Source organism: Bufo bufo, chromosome 1, assembly GCF_905171765.1.
Source record: "Bufo bufo chromosome 1, aBufBuf1.1, whole genome shotgun sequence".
Classification (NCBI taxonomy): Eukaryota; Metazoa; Chordata; class Amphibia; order Anura; family Bufonidae; genus Bufo; species Bufo bufo.
The window spans coordinates 552198128-552213344 of record NC_053389.1 but is presented as its reverse complement, the minus strand read 5'-3'; the positions used below and the strand labels follow the sequence as shown (position 1 = coordinate 552213344).

At 45.1% G+C, this 15217-nt stretch overlaps 1 protein-coding gene across 2 annotated transcripts in view; it reads left to right on the top strand.

The window, feature by feature from the left end:
* Positions 1–3664: 3664 nt before the first annotated feature.
* The window catches only part of SYPL1 (synaptophysin like 1), a 38265-nt gene continuing 26712 nt past the window's right edge, over positions 3665–15217 (top strand). Inside the window, exons 1-3 of one of the 2 annotated variants that reach the window (XM_040412741.1) lie at positions 3665–3819; positions 3889–3960; positions 6491–6615. In XM_040412741.1, coding sequence (XP_040268675.1) covers positions 3892–3960; positions 6491–6615 — 194 coding nt within the window. In that variant the 5' untranslated portion in view covers positions 3665–3819; positions 3889–3891. The other variant, XR_005774935.1, reaches the window with a different exon arrangement.

The window sequence follows — 15217 nt, the reverse complement described above, 5'->3', positions numbered from 1 at the left end:
CCCGCACTCCCTAACCCCGATCAGAAGGAGAGCGCTGGCAGCACTGACAGGCTGCGCTGTGTTAGAAGCAAGATCTCCACCAGCCCAGAGGAGAGCAGGAGGGGAAGACCGAGCAGTCGAGCTGCTCCAGTAAAGAGCACAGAAAGGAGGGAGGATCCAGCAGTGTGCTGAGTCCTGAACCCTGGAGGGCTAAGTAGCACTGCCCCCATAACCCCTTCTGCCCATGTCCTTAACCTCTGCATTGCCTGCCCTGCAGAGTGTTAACCCCTTCAGTGCCCTGTTCCCCTGCTCTGCCCTGACACCCCTGCAGTCTCTGCCCTACAAGTCCCTTCAGAGCATTAACCCCTTCAGTGCTCTGTTCCCCTGCCCTGCCACCCCTGCAGTCTCTGCCCTGCAAGTCCCTGCAGAGCATTAACCCCTTCAGTGCCCTGTTCCCCTGCTCTGCAAGTCCCTGCAGAGCATTAACCCCTGCATTGCCCTGTCCCTGCAGAGCATCAATCCTTGCTATCCAGCTACAACCCTGTGTACCCTGGCCTGCAAGTATTGACCCCTGCAGTGCCACAATTGTGTTTAACCCCTTGTACCCTGTAGGGACAGTGAGTAGCCAGGTGGGTGGGTTACTGATATTTGTGTGAATGTAAGTGTATTATTGTAATTGTAGTTAGATCCTGGGGAGGACTTGGGACTGTGTTAGTTAGGACCGTATTAGTGTGTTTGTCTACTTATATTGCTGTGTTGCTATAAATATATATATCTATTCCATTGATATAGATATAAATAATTATAAGCAAATATTGGACTGTGACGGATAGTGTGTTAATAAATACCCTTTTATTTAAGCACAGTGTGTAGTCTTTTGTAGTAGTAAGGCGCCGCAGCAATAGCCGCAGGCAGTTCAGTGTAGAGTAAGGTAATCAGTAGTGATTTGTATAATTTAGGCCTCTTTCACACTTGCGTTGTTGGGATCCGGCATGCACTTCCGTTGCCGGAGGTGCCTGCCGGATCCGTAACAACGCAAGTGTACTGAAAGCATTTGAAGACGGAACCGTCTTCCAAATGCTTTCAGTGTTACTATGGCACCCAGGACGCTATTAAAGTCCTGGTTGCCATAGTAGTAGTGGGGAGCGGGGGAGCGGTATACTTACAGTCCGAGCGGCTCCCCGGGCGCTCCAGAATGACGTCAGAGCGCCCCATGCGCATGGATGACGTGATCCATGTGATCACGTGATCCATGCGCTTGGGGCGCCCTGACGTCACTCTGGAGCGCCCGGGGAGCCGCACGGACGGTAAGTACACTGCTCCCCCGCTCCCCGCTACACTTACCATGGCTGTCAGGACTTTAGCGTCCCGGCAGCCATGGTAACCACTCTGAAAAAGCTAAATGTCGGGTCCGGCAATGCGCCGAAACGACGTTTAGCTTAAGGCCGGATCCGGATCAATGCTTTTCAATGGGCATTGATCCCGGATCCGGCCTTGCGGCAAGTCTTCAGGATTTTTGGCCGGAGCAAAAAGCGCAGCATGCTGCGGTATTTTCTCCGGCCAAAAAACGTTCCGTTCCGGAACTGAAGACATCCTGATGCATCCTGAACGGATTTCTCTCCATTCAGAATGCATTAGGATAAAACTGATCAGGATTCTTCCGGCATAGAGCCCCGACGACGGAACTCTATGCCGGAAGACAAGAACGCAGGTGTGAAAGAGCCCTTAGGCATAAATAGGTGGAGGCATCACTAGACGACTCACGCCTATTTATGAATATTAATTATTGAGATTGGCATAAATTTCAATAAGTAATATCCCTTTAACAAACACTTAATTTTTTTATTTTTTATTTTACACTTTGCGTCCCCCATAAGGTCATACAAGACCTCTGGGGGACATTTAAAGGGGTTCTGCACTTTCATTTAACTGATGATCTATCCTCTGCATAGATCATCAGCTTCTGATCGGCGGGGGTCCGACACCTGGGACCCCCGCCGATCAGCTGTTTCAGAAGGCAGCGGCGCTCCAGCAGTATCCAACTAGTGTGGGCGGGGCTAAGCTCCATTTAAGTGAACAGAGCTTAGCCGCCGCGCCCACGCCAGTTGATTCTAGTCGTGACGTCACTCGGCCGACAGCGCCGCTGCCTTCTCAAACAGCTGATCGGCGGGGGTCCCGGGTGTCGGACCCCCGCCGATCAGAAGCTGATGATCTATCCAGAGAATAGATCATCAGTTAAATGAAAGTGCAGAACCCCTTTAAGGCTACTTTCACACTCACGTTTGGTGCGGATCCGTTCAGATAATACAACCGTCTGCATCCGTTCAGATAATACAAATGTCTGCATCCATTCAGAACGGATCCGTTTGTATTATCTTTAAGGGCTCTTTCACACCTGCGTTCTTTTCTTCCGGCATAGAGTTCCGTCGTCGGGGCTCTATGCCGGAAGAATCCTGATCAGTTTTATCCTAATGCATTCTGAATGGAGAGAAATCCGTTCAGGATGCATCAGGATGTCTTCAGTTCCGGAACGGAACGTTTTTTGGCCGAAGAAAATACCGCAGCATGCTGCGCTTTTTGCTCCGGCCAAAAATCCTGAAGACTTGACGCAAGGCCGGATCCGGAATTAATGCCCATTGAAAGGCATTGATCCGGCCTTAAGCTAAACGTCGTTTCGGCGCATTGCCGGACCCGACATTTAGCTTTTTCAGAGTGGTTACCATGGCTGCCGGGACGCTAAAGTCCTGGCAGCCATGGTAAAGTGTAGTGGGGAGCGGGGGAGCAGTATACTTACCGTCCGTGCGGCTCCCCGGGCGCTCCAGAGTGACGTCAGGGCGCCCCACGCGCATGGATCTCGTGATCGCATGGATCACGTCATCCATGCGCATGGGGCGCTCTGACGTCATTCTGGAGCGCCCGGGGAGCCGCACGGACTGTAAGTATACCGCTCCCCCTATGGCAACCAGGACTTTAATAGCGTCCTGGGTGCCATAGTAACACTGAACGCATTTTGAAGACGGCTCCGTCTTCAAATGCTTTCAGTACACTTGCGTTTTTCCGGATCCGGCGGGCACCTCCGGCAACGGAAGTGCACGCCGGATCCCAACAACGCAAGTGTGAAAGAGGCCTAACATAGCCAAAACGGATCCGTCTTGAACACCATTGAAAGTCAATGGAGGATGGATTCGTTTTCTATTGTGCCATATGGTGTCAGAGAAAACTGATCTGTCCCCATTGACTTACATTGTGTGTCAGGACAGATCCGTTTGGCTCAGTTTCGTCAGACGGACAACAAAACGCTGCAAGCACCATTTTGGTGTCCGCCTCCAGGGCAGAATGGAGAAAGAACGGAGGCAAACTGATGCATTCTGAGCGGATCCATTTCCATTCAGAATGCATTAGGGCAAAACTGATCCGTTTTGGACCGCTTGTGAGAGCCCTGAACGAATCTCACAAACGGAAAGCCAAAACGCCAGTGTGAAAGTAGCCTAAGAAGCTGGCAGCCCTCTTGGCGGTGGACGCACATGCTGCTGGGGATGGGGATGTCGCCTGATTGTCATGTGTTGCTCAGCGGCTGACAGGAAGAGACAGCTGTTACCGCTTAGGAGCATGTGACGGTGGGCGGGGCTCAGGCCACGCCCCCTAGTTCAGCTGCTCGGGCTTGTCGCCTCTGTGACTGGTCAGGGGCGATAATCGCAGCGACCGTAGACGTTCCCTCTCTGTCACCCGGCACGCCGGCGCGGTGACGTACAGCAGCAGGGCGGGGATGGTGCATAGTCATGACTTCTCTCTGCGCTTTCCCCTCCCCGAGGAGGTGCGGACCTGACGTAGCTGACTCAGGTAGGAAGGGAGGCCGTCAGACCCGCCCGTGTTCCGGAAGCCCTGCTGTAACCCGCACTCTCCCCACAGAAAATGTCGGGCCTGCAGCTCAACTTCAGTCCCTTAAAGGAGCCTCTGGGTTTCATCAAGGTGCTGGAGTGGGTGAGTATGAGAGCAAGTCCATCAGGGGCTCCCAAGTGCATACAATGACCTAGGGCCCGACTGCTGGATCCCGCTCACACCGTGCGGCCGGGGCGCTGGCTTGGCTGACCTGTTGTGTGGGCGGAGCGGCTGTCACCGGCTCCAGAGGTGGGGTTGTCCTGCAGGACCTCCAGCTTCTAACCCTTTAATGCCTGGGCTCAGTGCCAGCATGTGCTCTGGGTGCACAGGGATATGTCAGCGGGCAGATCTGCTCATACTGGCCACTGATCCCGCTCAGTTAAAGGGGTTCTCTCAATACAAGACAGTGATGGCATGTGGTCACTATTAGATCAGTGGGGGGCAGATCCTTAACACCCCTGCCGATCCGCTGTTGAAGGGGCTGCGGGATTGGAGCGAGTGCTGCAGCCTTTTGGTTGTTTTCATGGAGCTGTCTACTTGGTAGCGGTGGTGCAGGGTGCCCAGTGAACAGTATAAACCTGTAATACTCTGCACTGCTGCTACTAAGTACACAGCCCCCATCAAAACAGTTAAAGGGGCTGTCAAACTTCAACAAGATGCATTTACCATGTAGAGAAAGTTACTACAAGCCACTTACTAATGTATTGTGATTGTCCATATTGCCTCCTTTGCTGGATTTATTCATTTTTCTATCACATTATACACTGCTCGTTTCCAGGGGTTACGACCACCCTGCAATCTATCAGTGGTGGTTGTGCTTGTACACTATAGGAAAAAGTGTCAGCCTTTCTGGTGGCCGGTACCGTGGGAGCGCACATAGGTAGGTGCTTTTTTCTATAGTGTGCAAGCACGACCACCACTGAAGGATTGCAGGGATCACTGTTAGATCGGTGGGGGATCTACTTTGTGGACCCCATACCCATGCAGCCTCACAAAATAAACAGAGGTGTTAGTGAATAGGGGATAACTTTACTTAACCAGAAAACCCCTTTAACCAGTTTAAAGGGGTTGTGCCACTAATAACACTTAACCCCTTTCCACATAACAGGAGGTCTGGGACATGAGCAATCATGAGAACGAGGGTCTACAAGTGGTGAACTGCCCCCATGAGCATGGAGTGGTGATGCGCACGTGTGAGCACTGTATAACAGTGGCCACCAGTGCTTCATCCCCCTGTCTTGTGCATGTGGCACAACCCCTTTAAGCCTCTAGGGCAGGCATGCTCAACCTGCGGCCCTCCAGCTGTTGCAAAACTACAACTCCCAGCATGCCCAAACAGCCTACAGCAGGGCATTGTGGGAGTTGTAGTTTTATAACAGCTGGAGGGCCGCAGGTTGAGCATGCCTGCTCTAGGGTTTCCACACCTTTTTCTGACGTGCTCGACAAAGGGCAAGGCTTTACAGGAAGGGGTGAGTGGCCAAGATGCACTATTTTGCACCAAAACCTCATCACAATTCTGGCGTAAAAACAGTCTCCAAGTGATCCAACCAACAGTTGGTACAGAGTCAGAGAAAAGTGTCTATCCCTGCTCCAGCCTGAGCCCCTGTGATAAATCTGGTGCAGGGCTACATAGCCTGTCTGCGTTCATCATATCTGCAGGCCTAGTAAATGTGGGCAAAATGATGACTGCTGTCACTAATCTGTCATGGATTTCCATCCAACGTTCTAGACTCCTGACCACAAAATCAGTTACTATGCAAATCTAGAGCCACAAATATAAACTGGATGTAAATCTGATTGTGGACCTTGCTCATAATGCTACTTGTCCATTCACACGTCCTTAAGTGTTTTGTGGATCCGCAAAACACTGACACCGGCCATGTGCACATGACCGACCCTATAATAGAAAATGCCTATTCTCGTCCGCTATTGCGGACAAGAATAGGACTCGTTCAATTTTTTTGCAGAGTCGCCGCGGACCTGAAGTTCGAAGCCGCGGAACGGAATTGCGGATGCGGACATCACACTGTGTGCTGTCCGCATCTTTTGCGGCCCCATTAAAAAAATTTATGGGTCCGGATCCGTTCCGCAACGTTGCAGAACGCATTCATTTTGCGGATGTGTGAATGGACCCTTAAGAGGTTTACTTGTGAGTGAATCAAAATACAAAATGCCAAGATTGGGTTAAAAATAATAATTATTCACCTTCACGGATCTATTGTTGTTCCGGTTGCCACTACTTTCCTGGCTCAACATTCTGGAAATGCCAGAAGCGGCCTGCACAGCCATTCCGTGGCCTTGGCGGTGATCCGCCTCAGGCAGAGGCAGTGGTCCTTTTCTAGTATTTCTGGTGTATCGACTGGAACAGGAAGTGTAGAACAGCGGGGACTGGGCTAGTGTTGGTGTGGGATTGGTGGGGATCAGTGGAGGGCAGTAATGCTGCTTTTTTTTTTAATGCTTTCTGACCTGTGTTTTTTTTTTTGTTTTTTTTTTATGTACTCGCTTGAAAACCACTTTAATATGGTAACCAGATAAATTGCTTGATCTAAACATAAAAAATACATATACAAGAGAAAGCACAGTTTCATCTAATATGTCACATGATGATAAAAGATTTTATCTTCTTCTCTAGTTCTTTTCCATCTTCTCATTTGCTACATGTGGTGGATACAGTGGACAGACCAGTTTAAATGTGTCCTGCTTACCTAATATGACAGACAACAAAAGTATTGAAGCCAGCTTTGCATATCCTTTTAGGTAAGTAGTATTACAGACTATCATCTGTGAAGTGTAAATGATAGAGCAGGCAAGTGACCTGAGCGGAAACCTCAAGGTGAATCCAAGACAGTTGTCCGAACAAAATTCTCTCCAGCTACTGATTTGTCTTGTTTGCCAGTCAATAGTAGGGTTATGCTTTATCAACCACGGTAAACCCAGAACCATCGGAGCAGGCAAGCCCTTCATAACAAAACAAGAAATGGACTCAACATGTGAATCATCCACCCTTAGGCTACTTTCACACTAGCGTTCAGAGCGGATCCGTCTGGGGTCTGCCCAGACAGATCCGCTCATATAATGCAGACTTGGGATCCGTTCAGAACGGATCCGTCTGCATTATATTGTAGAAAAAATTCTAAGTGTGAAAGTAGCTTCAGACGGATCCGTCCAGACTTTACATTGAAAGTCAATGGGGGACGGATCTGTTTGAAAATTGAGCCATATAGTGTCAAATTCAAACGGATCCGTCCCCATTGACTTACATTGTAAGTCTGGACGGATCCGTTTGCCTCCGCACGGCCAGGCGGACACCCGAACGCTGCAAGCAGCTTGCTGAGCGGAGGCTGAACGCTGCCAGACTGAGGCATTCTGAGCGGATCCGCGTCCACTGAGAATGCATTAGGGCAGTACGGATGCGTTCGGGGGCCGCTTGTGAGACCCTTCAAACGGAGCTCACAAGCGGAGCCCCGACGCTAGTGTGAAAGTAGCCTTAACTTAATGTCATGAACGATATGAGTCAGACTCTTGTGAGAGAGGGGAGGAATCAATAGCAAACACTGGTATCTCTTTATCTAAAGTGCTAGTTCTAATACAAGCCTATGGGAAATTCAATATGTTTGCCAGGGCTTCACAGCAACTTCTGCTTTGGTAGCCTCTTATCCTTCAGAGGGACTGATGCTACCATAAGAAAAATAATGGCACCTGGGGAAAGCCTTCACAGTTGACCACGACATCTGAGGCGTTAAATGCCTGTGATTAGCAGAAACCTGGCGGCTATGTTGCCTGCTGCTTCTGAAGTCGGGAAGGGTTATATTAACATACTCTGGATTTCTGCCCTGTAGAAGTGAAAGGCGCGGTGACCGCGCTTGCCATTCATTTCTAGGGGACTTCCAAAAATAGCCGAGGGTGGCCGCGCATTTGCAGTGTGCCCTCCTTCACTTTGCTGCCTCCATTCTAAATTTAGGTGCGGGTCCCAGTGGTGGAACCCGCACCTATCAGACATTTGGTGCATATCCTAGCAATATGCCCCCAATGTATGAGATGAGACAACCCCTTTAAGTTACATTATGTAAATAGTAGTGCCTACCAGTGGCTTTTTTCTGGAGATAGGAACTCCTCCACTGAAACATGTGATGGACTTTCAAGCTCCCTGACTCTTCTAGCCTCTTATGTGTAGACTGCAAGTCCCTTTTTCTGCTCATTCCTTTGAGGTTATCAATATGAGCCTCATAGGAAGGAATCAAGAAAGAGACTTCTAGTCAATACAAAAATGCTGTGTCACTGAGGCCTAGTTCAAAAGTAGCAATCGAGACAGAGATACTTTCTTCCCCAACTCTTACCCAATCAAATCATGTGCACAGTAGAAATTTAAATATCTCTTCAAAAGAGAAGAAAGGGTAAAAGGTATATTCAATCTTTCCAAATATAATTTTAATCCAGATGAAATAAAACTACTTAGTAAAGGCCTTTCCTTTTGCCCAACTAACGAACCTGATCCCTTTGAACTTTTTGTCAATCTGAACCAATACATCCGTAGACTCACCCTAAAACGTCATTTTACCATAAAAGAACTCACCCTTTGCCAACCCACATAAAGCAGGCACTTCCACGGTACACATTAACAACGAGACGCTCAAAAGAGCAATCAATACTCTACTTGAAATTAAGGAAGACCATGGCATGAACATAACTTCTTCAATAGACAATCCCATACCGTCCAATCTAAAAATCAAATCCACATTTTATCCCCTAGAAAGTAGGGGGCCCCCACCTTGAGAGTTACTATAATATGGTACTCGATAATTTCAAGGCACATCTCGCTCCAGATCGTGGAAAAACCTCCTCTAAACTCAGTAATCTCAGTCCTTGTGAGAAAAAAGCTCTTAATAATCTTAAAACAATAAGGAAATAGTCATAAAAAATGCTGATAAAGGCGATGGAATTGTCATTATGGACCATGACTATTACCTAGCCGAATCTAATAGGATTTTATCAGACCTTGAATATTATAGGGTCCTCGACAACGACCCTACAGGCCCTTTTAAGAAAATCCCTGACTGAACTAGTAGATTCTGGCTTTACATCGGGGGTAATTAACAAAAAAGAAAAACAATTTCTCTCCACACTTCACCCTTTAATAGCACATTTCTACTTTCTACCCAAAATACATAAATCCCTTGTTAATCCCCCCGGGAGACCCATTATATCCGGTATCGATTCCCTCACATTAAATCTTTCGGCCTATGTTGACAGATTCCACCAGAAGTATGTTCAACTGCTACCATCCTACCTGAAAGATACCGCCCACTTGATTAACCTATTAGACTCATTTGAATGGCACAGTGAATACTTTTGGGTCACCCTAGATGTCACTTCCCTGTATAGTAACATCCAACACGAATTGGGCATTTGAACACTTCCTTGGAACCGATCCCACCATGCCAGATTCTCAAAAAGAATTCATTCTGAGTGCAATAGATATTTTTCTTACCTCATAACTACTTCACCTTCAACAGGGTTTTTTATATTCAGAATAGGGGGACTGCAATGGGCACCAAATTCGCCCCATCGTATGCTAATCTCTTCATGGGATTTTTTGAAGAACGCTATGGTTTACTCACCCATTCGAACATAAAATTATTTTGCCGTTACATCGACGACATCATATTAATTTGGGAGGGTAATGTGGAGGAACTGACATCCTTTATTGAAAACCTCAATACCAACTAATTGGGTCTAACCTTCAGCCTTGAGTATAACCCCAATGAAGCCATCTTCCTTGATATGCATCTGACCTCAATATCTGACAAAATAATCACAAAAACACATTTTAAAAAAGTGGATGCGAACAGTTATCTAGACTACAATAGCTGTCACCATTCAAAGTGGAAGAAAAACATTCCGTTCAGCCAGATGAAAAGAATAAGAAAAAAACTGCTCCGACAACCATACTATGAAACAAAAACGTCATATATTCTTAGAGACCGCTTTAGGGAGAAAGGCTATCCCAAAACACTTGTCAACGAGTCCATACAATGAACCATAAAATTGGAACAAAAAGGGGCTCTGAAACCAAGATCAAATGAAACCGATAATTTAAAAGACCCTCAACTTAATCTCCTCACCAGATATAATGCCAAACATGCAATGATCAGGCAGATATTAACAAAACATTGGGGGATACTTTTGAAAGATCCCATCCTGAAAAGTGTATTGCCCCCCTTTCCCATCCATAACCTTTAGAAGGGCACAAACTTTGAAAAACATCATTGCACCCTCCTGTCCTCAAGCCTGCAAAGGCAAAAAACTGCCCCACACAAACACCATTAACCAGGAAGAAAAAGGGGCTTTCAAATGTAGATTGAAAAGGTGTAAATGCTGCAATATAATCACCCAATACAGAAAAGATATAAACATTCCCGCCTCTGATCAAAAATTTGTCCTTAAACACTCAATGAATTGTGGAACTCGAAATGTAATTTATGTACTCCAGTGCCCATGTAAGTTACAATATGTAGGCAGGACTACCCATACCCTGAGAGAAGACTGAACCAACACCATTCAAATATCAACTGTAAGACACTAACACACTGTATTCCGAGACATTTTTTTTATAATACCACAATAGAAACTCTTCCCTCCTCACAGTAACTCCTCTAGAATGGGTCCCACATTCCTACCAACAACTTTCCAGGAAATAAATGTACTGGATATATCGACTTAATATAACGTGTGGCATATCATTCCACCTGTGCAATATTCATGCTGTCTAATCTTGATATGCCACACCTGTGAGGTGGGATGGATTATCTCGGCAAAGGAGAAGTGCTCACTAACACAGATTTAGACAGATTTGTGAACAATATTTGAGAGTAATGGGTCTTTTGTGTATGTAGAAAATGTTTCAGATCTTTGAGTTCAGCTCATGCAAAATGGGAGCAAAACTGAAAGTGTTGCATTTATATTTTTGGTCAGTGTAGATTGTAGCAATGGTAATAACAGCTTCTTCTCCCGTTCAAGTGAATGGGATGAACATTTGATCAGCTAATCATTTTGGGTACTGAGTGATATTGACGCCGGAGCTGCTGATCAGGTATTGATGACCTATTCTGAAGACAGGACATCAATATCGTGACACTGCTCAACACCTTTAGGCTCCATTCACACGTCCGCATTTTCGTTCCGCTTTTTGCGGAACGGAATTGCGGACCCATTCATTTCTATGGGACCTGGAATTGCGGATCCGCACTTCCGGGTCCGCATTTCCATTCCCGAAAAATATAGAACATGTCCTATTCTTGTCCGCATTTGCGGACAAGAATAGGCATTTTCTATTAAGTGCTGGCGATGTGCGGACCGCAAAATGCGGAATGCACATCGCCGATGTCCGTTTTTTGCGGATCCACACACACGGACGTGTGAATGCAGCCTTAAAGTGTATCTGTCTAGAATTGAGAGGCAGAAGTACTAGGCACTGTGTTCTTTCAGTTGCCATCAGCTCTGCTTGGCTCTTCGGGTTGCCAGGTGAGGAACATGCAGACTCGGGTGACTAGCTTGCACAGTCCTCTATGCAGTAAGGCACGTTTGGCATCTAGTAGCAGGTTTACAGCATTAATCCACAAGTGGCAAATATTCAGCAGCTGTGTGTTGCTTTTATGTCACCAGAGGCCAGAATCTGTAAGGAATGTTAACAGCACCTTGTAGAATTCAGGCTGTTATAAGAACAGATGATTGGATGGGGCTCAGGCAAAACTGATGATTAGAGATGGAGCCTAGACAGGAGAAAACTGGTGTGAAATGCAAAAATATACCCACATAACAGCTTATTCTGAAGAGTCAACTGAAGCGATTAAGTAAGCTTTAAAAAATTATTTTTATTTATTTTACTTTCCTGCTCTGTGAAGTATTATGGCACAGAGCTCTAGTAGTTAATCCTCTAGTGGGTAATAGTACATCATGGTAATGGCACAGGTTCAGGAGCTCTGCCCGCGTCATTGTTTGCAGCTAGCGCCTAGCTCTCACTGCTAGGTTCAGAGATAATTCTGATTCTGACAGCAACTGCAGAATCGGAACAATTAATAGTAGGGGGGCTCCCACTGTCCTCTAATCAGGACCCAGTGAATTCAAATCCGGGTTTCTGGTTAAGTGGCGTAGCAGCTAGGGGCCATCTGTCCCACCTACTATTACATGCACTGTGATACAAAGTATTACAGTATATAGTACATGAAATCAAAAAATTGCAGGTTCAAGTCTCCTAAGAGGACTAAAAATGTCAAAAATTGTTTTTAAAAAGATTTAACAAAAATAGTAAAAGAAACTGATATATTGTACTATGCAAAAGTGTGTGGAAAACCTGCTGCCAAGTAAGAAACCTTTCAGAAATAGAATTAACAGGTTATTTCTATCAATTAACAAAATGCAAAGTGAATGGACAAACAAGAAATCTAAATCAAATCAATATTTGGTCTGACTACCCTTTACCTTCAAAACCAGCTCTTTGGGGGAAATTGTCCCAAACATATTGGAGAACATCTTGTGTGGATGTAGACTTGCTGAAATCTTTCTGTCTCTTAAGACAGACTCTATATTTTTGTGTATAACCTTCTATGTGGAAACTTGGCATGGTTTTTTTTTTTTTTTTTTTTTTTTTTTTTTTTTTTTACTGTAATTTTGCCCTGAAGACCACTTCTGGTCAGACTTCTTTGAACAGTAGATTAGTTACATACTTAAGATTGGAAAAAGACAAAAGTCCATCAAGTCCAACCTGTAATCCTGCTATCTCAATCCAAGGAACAAATCCCTGGATCAATGTCAATCTTCCTTTTAAAAAAGGTTTGGGCCAAAGGGAAGGGGTGTGTAGAACAAGATGTCTATACATTGTCATAAGCCTCAATGATATTTTAAATTCAAAAGTCATCTAAACCTTTTTTGAAGCCATCTACTGTATTTGCTGTGACCAGCTCCTGTGGCAAGCAATCCAGAGATTCACAGTCCTTACTGTAAAGAATGCTTGCCACTTCTTATGACTGAATCTTTTTTTCTCCAGGTGTAGGGAGTGGCCCCTTGGAGAAGCTTCCCTTGATTATTTTTTTTTTTCCAGTAATAAAGTTTTTATTGAAATAAGAATTTTGTTCTCAAGTAAGTTTAACAAAATAGACATAGTAGACATAAAGGAAAAGAAATAAATAATAAAAGGGTTCCATACAGGAATACAAAGTTTTGGTCAATTGAGAATGTTACATTGACCATAAGCAAAATGTGCTAAACAATTGCAATTTACAAATTCCAGTAGTCTTATGCAACAAACATTGGTAGTGTACTAGTGCAAATATAGCCTTTGCTGACAACTAGTTAGATTCCTCCAGAGCATTCTAGTTATAGAAGGCAATATGGGAGTGGGTTTGTATATGGGCTAGATAACCAGAGTAACCATGAGTTATGCATTGCTATTCTATCTTTCATCGAAGAGGTGAAGGTAAATTCACATTGCATATGGTAGTTAACCAATTGGAAGACCTCACTAATTAGTGGGGGCGTCAATCCTTTCCATTGGCGAGCAATCACTTTTTTTGATGCAGAAAGGATATGTGCTACTATACCTCTACTATCCCAGGGAATTTCCGCCAAGCCTATTCTCAGAATTGCTAGCTCCGGGTTTAGTATTCCTTTAATCCCAGTTATCTTTTCTAAGACCCCCGAAACTGAAGCCCAAAAACAAGTCAGTGTAGGACATGCCCACCACATATGATACGGAGAGCCTATTTGACCACATCCCCTCCAACACAGTGGAGAATAGCTCGGGATAGTATGTGCCAGCCTATTTGGCGTCAAATACCACCTCAATTGAATTTTCCTGTTCTGCTCTGTGTGATTTATACATTTTGAACATTTCATGGACCAGTACATAGCGTCTGTCCATTTTTCTAATGGGAATTCTTTCCCCATTTCAGCCTCCCACCTAGACATAAAGGGTTTTTTACATTCTTTACCTGCTGATAACAAATATGAATACCAAAATGAGAGGCTGGAAGGGGGGAAGGTGTCTGCTGTGAGTAGCCTACTGATTGTGTCACGCTCATTCTCTGCTGCATCCAATTTGAGGGGGGAAAGAAAATGGCGGATCTGCAAGTATTGGTAAAAGAGAGAGTTAGGTATATTATATATAGAATGCAGTGTCTCAAAAGGCTTTAGGGTGGATTGTTCAAATAGGCTCCCCAATGTATCTATCCCACAATTCAGCCAGTTTGTGATTTGAAGTGTAGGAATGTGGTACTCTATGGCCGAAATAGGAAAATGTTTCTTCTCCAAGGGAAAAGGTGTTTGACTTGAATACATGTGCCCATGCAAATATGGAGGCTTGCATTGTGCTTAAAGGCAAGGAAAAAATGAAAGGCTTTAACAAATAAGCTGCCAGTAGTGACTTCAGGGGTCTCCTTCTGGCATAGTTCTCTTCAATACTAAGCCACTTATGGGGTGAAGTTGGGGACCACCACTCCATAGCCTGATCTAACAAGTTGGCCAAGTAATAACTGTATAAGTCTGGAACCCCTAGGCCTCCTTTGCGAAGAGAAGGGTATAGCACATTTTTATTAACCCTAGAGTGAGTGCCTCCCCAAATGAAACTGAGCATGTCATTTTGCAATTGTTTGATACATGTTCTAGAGATTTTCACTGGTATACATATAGAATTTTTGGAAGTATTAGCATCTCAACTGTATTAATTTTTGCTATCCACGAGAGCTGTGCTTTGTTGTACTTAGAGTAGTCTTCTTGTAATTCAGCCCTCTATTTTTTAAAGTTGAGGGGAAACATGTCAGACAATGAACTAGTCAACTCAACTCCTAAATATCTTATTGATTCAGCAGCCCAATTAAAGGGATGGCGTTCACTTAAGTCTTGTTGCAAACTATCTGGTACATTTAATAGGAAGTACGTTGGTCTTACTAATATTTAGCTTATAATACGATATCGAGGAGTATTGGTCAAGTATCTCATTGACTACCCGTAGAGATGTTAAGGGGTTAGAGAGCGTTAAGATAACATCATCAGTGTATAAACCTATACAGTGTGAGCTTTTCCCTACTGTAATCCCTGTTATCTGAGTGCAATTACGTATTTTTTCTGCCAATGGCTCCATCACCAATGCAAATATCAGAGGCGATAATGGGCACCCCTGCCTAGTCCCATTGGTAATTGAGAAAGGTTTTGACAAAAATCCTGATGCCAATACATTTGCTTTTGGGGCTGAGTACAAACCTAAGAGAGCCTGCAAAATATGCCCAAAAAACCCAAATTTCCTAAGAGTCTGTTCCAGGAACCCCCAGTGCACTCTATTGAGCGCTTTTTCAGCGTCTAAGGAGAC